This window comes from Varanus komodoensis, unplaced genomic scaffold (assembly GCF_004798865.1).
Source record: "Varanus komodoensis strain SLA01 unplaced genomic scaffold, ASM479886v1 scaffold42, whole genome shotgun sequence".
NCBI lineage: Eukaryota > Metazoa > Chordata > Lepidosauria > Squamata > Varanidae > Varanus > Varanus komodoensis.
Window position 1 is genome coordinate 1,529,718 of NW_025335972.1, and position 10,165 is coordinate 1,539,882.

Genomic DNA, 10,165 nt, shown 5'->3' on the forward strand with positions numbered 1-10,165 from the left:
CACGGTTTGGAATAATTTACTGGAAAAAGGCCAAGTATAAAAGTCACCTACAGACCAATATTCTACAAAAGGGGAGAAACTTGCAGAACCCATCACCTATTTCCTCCAGCCCCCACTGCACTGAACAAGGGAAGCTGGTGCAGAGCAGGATCACTGCAAGGAGGGATACAGCTTGCCTTACTCCTCTCCCCACCACAACTCCTCTCTCTGCTCCTGTGCATGCATCGTCAACATCCACTAACTGGAAGCCCCAGCAGCACCTCGGGTTTCTGGCAACAGGAATGCCTGCATACAACAGCAGTTCTGAGACCCACTGTTCAGGAGACAGGCACAAGACACGGCTCAGCAACTTGCATCCAATCCTCTGTATGCACCACCAGTCCGCTTGTGGCACAGGCAGCAGGTGTGGGAACATTTCACGCCAAAGTGAAGGACAGAGGTAGTTCGTGCAGGGTCCGCCCTTCCTATCGTGCTCAGGATTCCACAATCCACACTTCAGTGGAAGGGCCTCCTGTGCTCATCCTAGCGCTATGGCTAGCCTTGCAGCTTGAAAGTCTGATGCAGTCTCTCGGCCTGCTCCTTCAGCATCTGGATCTCTTCCTGAATGAAGTCAGTCAATGCTTTGCGCATCTCCATCTGCAGGGAGAAATGGCCGTGGTCAGCAAGCCTGGGCAACCAGTGCTGGAGAGGTGCCTACGCGAGGATGTGTAGTATGGCAAGAAAGAGGGCGGCAATGCAAGAACTCTGCCCCACCTCCAGTCCACAGAAGTCTATTGGCCTGGTTCACATGTATATATTTGCTTGTTTGTTCATTTTTTACCGCCCAGCAGCCAAGGCTGTCCAGGCAGTTAACAAAAGTTAAACAAAGGTTTAAAAAGATACACACACACTTAATTTAAAACAACGAAACCATAAAAAGACTACCCAGCAATCCACTGGGTAACTAACTAGCTATGGTGGGTTGATGCATTATGCAAACACAGACCACTTACAAAGGATAGCTTGTTTTTTGTGTCCCCCCCCCAAAAAAAACCCCACCCTGACAATTCAAGGGCTTTTTAAGGGATGTTCGGTCTACAACAGATTGTTGTGCCATCTGAACCCAGGAATCTAAACCTACTGTGGGTTGCAGGAAGCAGGAAGCGAGGCGTTCAGCAAGAGTGGCAACAGTCCCTTGCTATTCTTGCCAAGCTCTTCCAAGCCACTGCCAGTGACAACCATTCCATGAGCAACCAGGAGGCACCTTGGGGCAACTGTCATTGATTCAGTGCATCCTGCAGTAATTGCAAGCCTCCTTTTTGCTTGTCACAGCCTTTTTCTCCATTTAGCCTCCCCCAGAGAGCACTAACAGCAAGCTCTGAATTGATAGCAGTGACAGAGTATGCATGTGGCACACTGGAATGGCTGTCACGATTTGCCTCGTAAAATAAAAATGCACCCTAAATATACACACTTCTTTTGTTTGGACCTGTGCAACTGCAAAGGCACACAGTTCCATTTGACTGGAAATGGGAAGCCCGACTGCTCAATATCCTGGGGCATACTTACTGTTAAAGTGCAGCAGGTACCGATACTGGCTTCTGACCCAGAGAAGCCTCCAAATTATTGTGAGTTTACTTTGCTTCAACATGACAGCTATCAAAGGGCAAGCTGTTCAGTAAAGCAAAGGTACAAGTGATCTTTGCTTTTGAAAGGGGGTAGGTAACATTTCCTCTTTACAGCAGGATCTTCAGAGTTTGACTGTCCTTTCCAAATTTTCTACCTGTCACTAAGATCCTGGGTTTCCAGGAACACTTGGCGTTCACCTGTAATACTAGATTTTGACAGCTGAAAATAAGAATTTAGGTAAGGCTAAATAGGATACTTAGGACAGGGCAATATATGGATTTCATCTATATTATATGTCCATATTATCCTGTCTAGCAAACTAGCCTATCATAGCATAGGGTGGATTAGCATGACACACAAATCTACCCATTGACAGAAATAGCTCTATGAATGGACCTGGGTTTATGCCGGAACATAATTTTGACCCACAAATAGTGATTTTTACTAATTCACAAAGGAAAGTAGACAAAATTTTTATTTCCCCAGTTCCCATCCATTCCAGCCTGAACTCATTATCTTCCCATGCAAAGACACTCTTCAGCTTCTCTTACAGGTAAGTCTTATTCTTACAATCTTTCCCCATCTAAGAACATGGCTGTAGGTTCCCAATAGAGGGCAAACAGTTCCACTTCTCAGAAAAATGGAGTGGCCAGCACAGGGAAAAGGTTGGACACACAATCTTCATCCAGTGGGGGAAATCTGACAGTTACCTATCTCAGCAAAAGTCCCTGCTTTGCCAGAGCCATTTGCTGCAGAGCAAGGGCAGGGAGCCTCAGACCCAGGAGCTAAATCTGGCCCTCTTTGGGGTCCTCAGATGGTCATGCCCCTTCCCTTCCATCAATTTGCTGATGGCATTGCAGCTTCTGTGCAGTTAATTACCACTCCAAAAAGGATGAAATGCCTCTTCTGAGACTTACTTTATGGCAATTAAATCTTTAAGGTACAATATGTTAGGCTGGGGGTGTTTTTGGAACCAGGAACTTATCTGAAATGGAATTTGGCTCTCCAACTGTTGGAGGCTGCTGCAAGGTACATGGCCTGAATGTTTATCCAACTCAAGACTCCCAAGCCCTGCAGTGCTTCAAGCGCTTAACAAAGCAGGCGGACACCTAGTGCTCCTCCTCCACACTCACCGCTGACTTGTTCTCTGCCCGCAGCCGCTCTACCAAGGGCCGAGCACTGAATGGCTTCCCAATTAACACAGTGATTTTCTGTAATGAGGAAAAGAGCGTTAGCAAATGGAATGCAAAATCTCTTCCCTTTAAAAGTAATTGGGTCCTTTGCTGCATGGAGTCGACCTGGCCACTCCTTTCTGCAATGCTAGTAGCACCTCCTTCTGCACATCTGAAAACACTCACCTGTCCAATGCGGGGCACATAAGGGGGTGCATTGGGGAGGACGTCGTTCATTCCTAGGGAGAGTGGAAGACAACATAAAACAACCATGCTTGATCCTAGTCCACCCCTTGCAAAGAGATCAGCAGTGTTTTCAAAAGTTAGAGAGGGAATAATTTTGGCAGGGGCTGAGAGAAGAGCTTGAGTCCTAGTGTGTCTGTGTGATCTTCTTGTGCTGATTGCAGGAGTTGGTTGCACATATGCACATTTTCATGTTCCAATGACAGCAAAGAAGCTTCTCAGAAGCTCTTCACTGATGTTAACATGTCATATTCAACAGAGGGGTAATGGGGAACATCTCTGCCCCCACCCTACATCCATGCTGAGAGGAACACTGGTGCTTACAATGAACTCTTTCTGCTGCACAGAATGAAAGTGACACCAAAATCATCATCCTAGAACCAGAAGAGGTGGTCTGTAACTTTCCTGGTTAAACTGGCCTTCCGCTAGCTCCTGCCTGTTGTGCTGGACTACAAATCCCATCATCCCCAGCAGAATTTGGGGGAGGCCGCACTGACCTGAGTTAAAAAGATAGATGGGGGCCATGGGATAGGCCTGAGCAGAGCTGGGGCCTAAGAAAACAGACTTGTCAGGGAGTCCTACTTTCCCAGTGGAGGCATGACAGAGTGTAAGCTCTCTTTGGGTGGCTCCTTGGTTTCCAAAGCCACTGTTTTGGCAAGAAGAAGTGGCCCCTGCCAAAATTATCCTTTTCCACACAGCTGTGAAAGAATCTGAAAGGAGCAGGCATCCTGAACACAGAATCCAGCAATCCTAATGCACATCCACCACCAATGGTCTGCCAATTACACCGTGTTCCTTTCTTCTCCCACTCGTCTGATTCAGGTCTCACCTACATGCCAGAGGGGCAGAATAATGGGATGCAGGTGGCACTCAGCCAGAAGGCGTCCAATACCTGAAAGAAATAAGAGGAAGGAAAGTCAGAACAGACAAATTGCCCCAATGCTCTCTTCTTCCTCCTCCTCCTCCAAAAGGTACTTACCCCATTTGAAGCGCATGAACTCTTGAGTCATGTTCACCTTGCCTGAAAGAGGAAGATGGAAGAAATTCAGGACAAGTAGGAGCACAGGAAGAAGCCCTCAGAAGCACCTCTGGAGGAAGGCTGCACCCAAACATGTTCAGACGGCCAGGTATTACTTACCTTCTGGGAACACATGTACCCAGTCTCCATGGTTGAGCTTCTCAAGTATGTAGTCCATGCCTTTCTGATAGACACCGTCTCCTGCAAAGAGAACAGACGGGTCAGTGAAGGCTCCGTCCTAAATGAAGGGCCAGCACTTTTCCCACACTGTGCATTCCTAAGCCCTCAGACTGCTCCAACCTGACCATCCTGAAGATTAAATCACAGCCACATTTTTGCCTGTAAGTCACTCTTTTCTTTTTTTTGCAGAGTGACTGACACTCTTTCTCTTCAAAGTCAAGACTGCTATTTTCCTCATGTGACAAATGGCAGATGGAAAACTGAGGCAGAGAAAAGGACATTGAGGAAATCCTACTTCTCAGGTCCAGATTTGGATGCCACTACCCATGGTCCTGGTCTTATGTAGACAGCCATTCTATTTTTACCCAAGGGGTTGCTTGCCCTGGCTACCTGCATCTACCAAGCAAGCCATCTGCTTACCTCGACAGATAGGGACACATCGCCCAAGGCTAAAGAAACGAGAATGTAGCTCCTTGGTGAAACAGATGTCTGCAGCTGTTGGGGTCCTTGAAGAGCAGAGAGAGAGTCATAAACATGGTCAGTCAAAATTTCACTTGTACTCTTAGAAATCCTAGGAACCCAGAATGGATATGATGGGCAGTGTGTCAGAGATCTAAGAACTTAAAGGAGTCCCTTTTCTATTTTATTAGGAACAGCTGCCCCTTCCCATTCTTACCAGCGCATCTTCTGCAAATTCCAGACATGTCGTAATTTCAGGATACCTGCAGAAGAAACAGTGGCCTTAACAATGGGAACAATCCAAACCAAATCACTGCCAACCTTCTGTGTGTACAAGAAAAAGTGCTGCAAACACAGAAGTCAGCCTTAGGGCTTACCTTTCTAGCCCTAAATAATAGCGAATAAAGCTTCTGTGATAGAATTCCTAAGTGGTGGGGAAGCATCTTATTTCTTTAATTTCTGTACTGCCCAAAGCTAAAGCTCTGTGGAGGGCTAACAGTCCACTGGGCTCCAAAATCCAGGAAGGCAATTGGCCTAACCAATCAAAGGGAAGACAAGTGCAAACCCCTTCCTATCCACAAGGTGGCAGCACTTTCTTTCCAGTACCATACCCCACAGGTGCGGATCATCCATGCAGGACTGGTGGTTGCAGACAGTGAGGAGCGGGGTGCCTGGCTGGCGCTTCTCAATTAGCTCATATAGTACTTCTTCGTTATGGACATTCAGCTGATTCATATACCCTGAAGGGAGGACAGCAAGTTGAGAGCTTGGTAATCGGAACAGGAACTGAGAAGATGAGTTCCTAAGAGAGATGGAATCTGTCTAGAATCCCAGTGCTTCCATTCAGGAGAATACTTAGCATTCAAAAGGAACTCTGGAGAATTTGAAGCAATTTGCAAGTCTACATCTACCTCCCAAGCTGCCCTCTACTGCATCAGATCACCAGTAGATAGTAATGTTGCCCGGCTGCCACTCTCCCAGTTTTCAGGCAGGTGGCTTTCCCAGCCCTGCTTGGAGATGCCGGGATAGAATCTGGGACCTGCTGCATGCAAAGTCTGTGCTCTGTCACTGTGCTATGTAAGAAGAGTATGCAGCGGCCAACCAGCTGCCTATGGGAAGCCCACAAGCACATTATCCTATTAAACCTCTTTAAACAATTCTTTAGAGTAGGTCATTATTAATACGTCCAGATTTGGCAGTGGGGGGTGGGGCAGAGGAGCAGAGAGAGTAGCTTGGCAAGGAATGCCTGCACCAGTTCTCACTGCAGAAGGGAAGGTAGGCAGGTAGGGGAGAAAATGGGGGGAAAGGGCTTCCGAAGGCCAAGGCTTATCCCAGACCTCGCTCCAGGGCTTTGGTGGCCCTCGGACAAGACTTCTCAGCCTGTGAAGTGGCACAGAAGACAGGAACATGATCCAGTGGGACATGTTGCTAGACCCCTCTCAAGATCCCTTTTTGCCCTATTTCCATTGTCCTTGCTAATCTAGTCCTGATTCCAAGAGCTTCTCTCTCCCAATTTTGCTGCTCAAAGAAGGGAGAGATCTTCTTGTGTCGTCCTGTGCCCTGAAAGCAGCACCCATCCCAGCCACTTTGCTCCAGTCACCCAACTGCATGGTAATGCAGCTGGCTCAAGGGAAGCCCCTCTGGGCCTCTGGCTCCCAGCGTGTTCTTGAACTCGAGCGCCAGCCTTGCAGGGAGTGGAGGCTGCACATACTCACTGGTCCAGAAGCAGCTGTAGGTGCCCACCAATCCCATGACCAGCCTGCTGGCCAAATTCCAGGGCAGATGTGGGGCCCGGGGAAAGGGCCATTTCACCTCAAGGGGCATCTTGCCATCCCTGGCAATCCTCTTGAGGCACCAATGTCAGCTGTCCCTGCCAGAGAGGAAACAGCAAAGTGCCTTTAGCTGTGCTGTTCCCATGACTCTTAGCTCAAAGTACTCTGTGCTACAGCCATCCCCCCCCCCCCACAAGAGATCTGCTTGAACTTGCAGCCAGCACCACACCCCGTGAGTCTCACCTGTCTGTAAGGGCTGTTGCAGTATGAAGAAAGAAAAAAAAAAAGATTGCCCTATATTTCTGCCAGGAGCCAGTGCACCCACATAGCATAAGGCCAGAACCAGAAAGTCAGACATCACAATTGCTCTTTTTTGGTACCTCCCCTCTCCATAGATAAGATAACAAGTATCACTTTTCCTCTTCTTGAATTAAGTCAATCACCACAACAATTAAGTGGACTATACAGTATAACTGAAGGGGCTACAGTCACCCATGCATATGGTGCAATACTATATGACATAAAACATATGCCATGTTGAAACTGCTGCTTTTCATTCCACCTGTAACTAAATGATTACCTAATCACTTCAGTTGCCTTGATCCATCCTGGCCTCAGAAAAACTAGTTTGGGAAATGGAAGGGTAACAAAGACCATTAATAAGCAAACAAGCAAGAATTTTTGCTAATAAACATAAAGGAGAACTAGGAAATATTTTTGGGGAGCCCCCTAACCCCCATCATACCCGATTCACCTGTTCTTTTTTAGACTGGTCCTTCAACCTGGGAGCTTAAATACACACCCCTGTGAATGACCAAATTAATCTGTGAACCTCCTAAAGAACTTTAGCTACTAGGCAGTATAGAAATGGAATTAATAATAATTGATTTAGCTAATTTTTTAGGTAGCAGCTGGGAATTGGACAGCCACACTGAGTACAAGGATCAAGGTAATTTATTGTCTATTATTAAAATAATGACAAGGTACATTAGGGTTGTTGTTATCATCATCAGGTTGGAGCAATCAAACACGTTTTCAGGATGGTGAAACCAAACATAAACTTGCTCAGAGGTTTGGTTAAGGCAATAAATGAAGCAGAAGAACACCATTACAGTGCCTGTGATTTAGCACAGAAAAGCACATCTAGCTATAGAATAGTTGGGGGCAGGGGAGAAGATACATTTGGAGATGCTTGGCACTGGAGAGCAGCTGTCAGTGGATTTTCAGCATGAGAGATTTTTGAGCAGAAGCTATTTGTCCAAGAATTGAACTTGGAATTTTGCCAGCAGTCACCTTTAATGTTCACAATCTCTCTGCCAAGTCAAATTGGGGGGTGGGAGAGAAGCAGAAGCATGCAGAGACTGGCTGTTTTACTTAGTTCCAGCAATGCTGACCACAGGCAACCCAATCCTTTTCTGCACACCTGATCTCTGCATGCCTCTGCTGCCCTGCTTGCCACTTTTACCATCAGCCAAGTGCTTCCTCCTAGGTGTTAAGATGACAGAAGGGAACTGGGGGCAGCATACAGCTGCCACTTGCTCCCCTCCCTACAGGCAAGCCTCACACCCTACCCTAGTTATTCCCAAACACATCTCATCACTTCACAGTGTCACCAAATATATCGCTATATTGAATCACAAGGGATAAGCATCCTATGCTAACATAACCCGTCTGCTTTGCCATCCCCAGAGCTCAACTTCTGTTGGTTACTACATTGCCTCTGCAAGGCCTCCTACCTACTGAAACAAATGTGAAAGATTCAACAGGTGCAGCATCCCCCATCTTCATGTGGGGGAATATGGTACCTATTGAACTTCCTGCTGCTACACGTTACAGGCCTCCAAATCCCATGCACACAGCAGGAGGGGAAAAAAGATGCCGAATCGATCTATCACCCAATTTCTTTTCCTCCTTCCCTAGTCGGACACTTGCGCTCCCTGTCCCACTTCATCCCTTTCGCTCATCCCTTTCAGCCCACTCACCTCTTCTTCCTCGCTGCTGCCGTCAAAGGCGGCTGCTCTCAAGCGCCTTCTGCGGTGGAAAAATAGCAGCTATCCACTTATCAGCCGAAAAGGGAGCCCCACTTTTTCAGCCTCTCTGCCCACACAGGCATATTTTAAGGCACTGGGTGGGCTGGAAGAAAGAAAGCGGACCGCGAAGCGCTCTCACGGAATCACGACCCGGAGCCGCTGCGAGGGCTCCCGAATGACGCATCTTCGGGCAAGCCCGTGGATGTAGCAAAAGGGTAGAGGGACGCGGGGACTGAACTTCCGGTAAAAAAAAAGTGAAGACTGCGAGCGGCGTCGCTCTATCCGTTCACATCACTATGGCAAAACCTCTTCGGGTCGGGAAGTTACATTGCGGAAAGTCAAGTTTTCGGAATGATTCTGTTTTAATACAGCCTGAGATACCGTGTGACTCTAGATAAATGGTTAGAATAAGAATAATGCTTATTCTTTCAGCATTAAGAATAAGTTAGAATGAGCAATATTTAGGCTGTATAGGGCTTTCCTCCCGCTGTATAAATATGCACAGGATTGCACCTTTATATCGCCGACATTCTCTGAGTTCTGTATTATACATTCAAAAAATAAAATGTAAGCATTAAAACAAAAATAAACGCGACAATGAATCAAGCCAAGTTTTTTAGGCTAGGAACCTTGTGCGTCCAAATAGCGCCAGCTGAAGGCACAAAAACGTTCTGCTTCTCTTTTATGCGTGTGTACATATAAATATATGCATATTCATTAGTTCTTTGAGGCTGCATCCTCTCTACTACTGGCAGGAGAACCGGTGGTTTTCCTGATGTTGCTGGGCTGCTGTTCCAACAGCCCCAGGGAGAACGGCCAATAGACAGGAAAATGAAAGTTGGAGTCCAATAGCATCTGGCAGACCTCAGGTTCCACACCTCTACCATACACACCTGGGAGTAAGTCCTATTGAACTTTATAGGAGTCCTGAGTAAGGATGTATAGGACTCCACAGTGAGGTGTGAACAGGCATAAGAGTAAACATAAACATTCACTGTCCGGGACAGTATTAAGCACATTAAACCTATTGGGTTCAACCATGTCTGTGCTGTATTGCATCTACAACATTTAAGTTTGCTGTTCACAATTTTTGATATAATGGATGCTGGGGTTTTGTATGTGATCTGGGTGACATTTTGCTGTTGGAAGTGGGAGACTGAATGATGCTCCTTGTCCTCACATTGCCCCCTAAGGAACCCAGACCAACTAACTGATTTTTGCACAAGAGGCAGAAAATCCTGCCTCCCCATTCCTGGAGGTAAAAATACTACAGTAATAAATTAAATGCCAGGTTGGTGCCCTTTCAGGACAGCCAAACTGTTCTGCCTCAACTTTCACTACCTAATGGTACAGCAGGCCCTGGATATACCAATCCTACATGCAGCTTTCTTGCACGTTGCTATGTAGGAAGATGATATTTTGTAAGGCGGGAAGAGCTACTTTGACACCGGGTTTCAGCGCTCAGTTTCCTTCCAACTGAACATGGCCAGACGTGCTGGCTTAGTAGGACTCGGGCTGTGCTCGGGCTGACACCGGGGCCTGGTGGAGGTGGTAGGCAGCAGACTGGCAAGCTGGCAGTGCTTCTTCAGTCATGCCCCGGGTGCTCTCTGCACATGCTCGCGTAAACCCCCAGCAGGGGCTTCTCTTTCCCGCGGCCTCGCTGGCCAAGGCTGAGCCCCGCCG

The 10,165-nt window shown here is 47.2% G+C and overlaps 1 protein-coding gene across 2 annotated transcripts; it reads right to left on the bottom strand.

Annotated features, from left to right (window-relative positions):
- On the bottom strand, positions 1–8,662 carry TAFAZZIN (tafazzin, phospholipid-lysophospholipid transacylase). 2 transcript variants are annotated; one of them, XM_044443768.1, is made up of 11 exons: positions 8,435–8,662; positions 6,396–6,550; positions 5,292–5,420; positions 4,898–4,943; positions 4,642–4,727; positions 4,162–4,242; positions 4,003–4,044; positions 3,853–3,915; positions 2,967–3,019; positions 2,742–2,819; positions 1–636 (listed from the first exon to the last, which is right to left on the bottom strand). In XM_044443768.1, the coding sequence occupies exons 2-11, from the start codon at positions 6,502–6,504 to the stop codon at positions 535–537; spliced, it is 789 nt and encodes a 262-aa protein (XP_044299703.1). In that variant the 5' UTR covers positions 6,505–6,550; positions 8,435–8,662; the 3' UTR covers positions 1–534. The 2 variants fall into 2 exon arrangements, with proteins under 2 accessions (XP_044299703.1, XP_044299704.1); XM_044443769.1 differs by lacking the exon at positions 6,396–6,550.
- Between the last annotated feature and the right edge of the window lie 1,503 nt (positions 8,663–10,165).

Bases quoted from the DNA above. Each gene is read 5' to 3' on its own strand.
- TAFAZZIN (XM_044443768.1), bottom strand. From the start codon at position 6,504: ATGCCCCTTGAGGTGAAATGGCCCTTTCCCCGGGCCCCACATCTGCCC. The intron at 4,728-4,897 runs GTAAGAATGGGA...CTGCTCTTCAAG, and splicing joins AATTTGCAGAAGATGCGCTG to GACCCCAACAGCTGCAGACA. The intron at 3,916-4,002 runs GTAAGTACCTTT...TATTTCTTTCAG, and splicing joins GTTCATGCGCTTCAAATGGG to GTATTGGACGCCTTCTGGCT.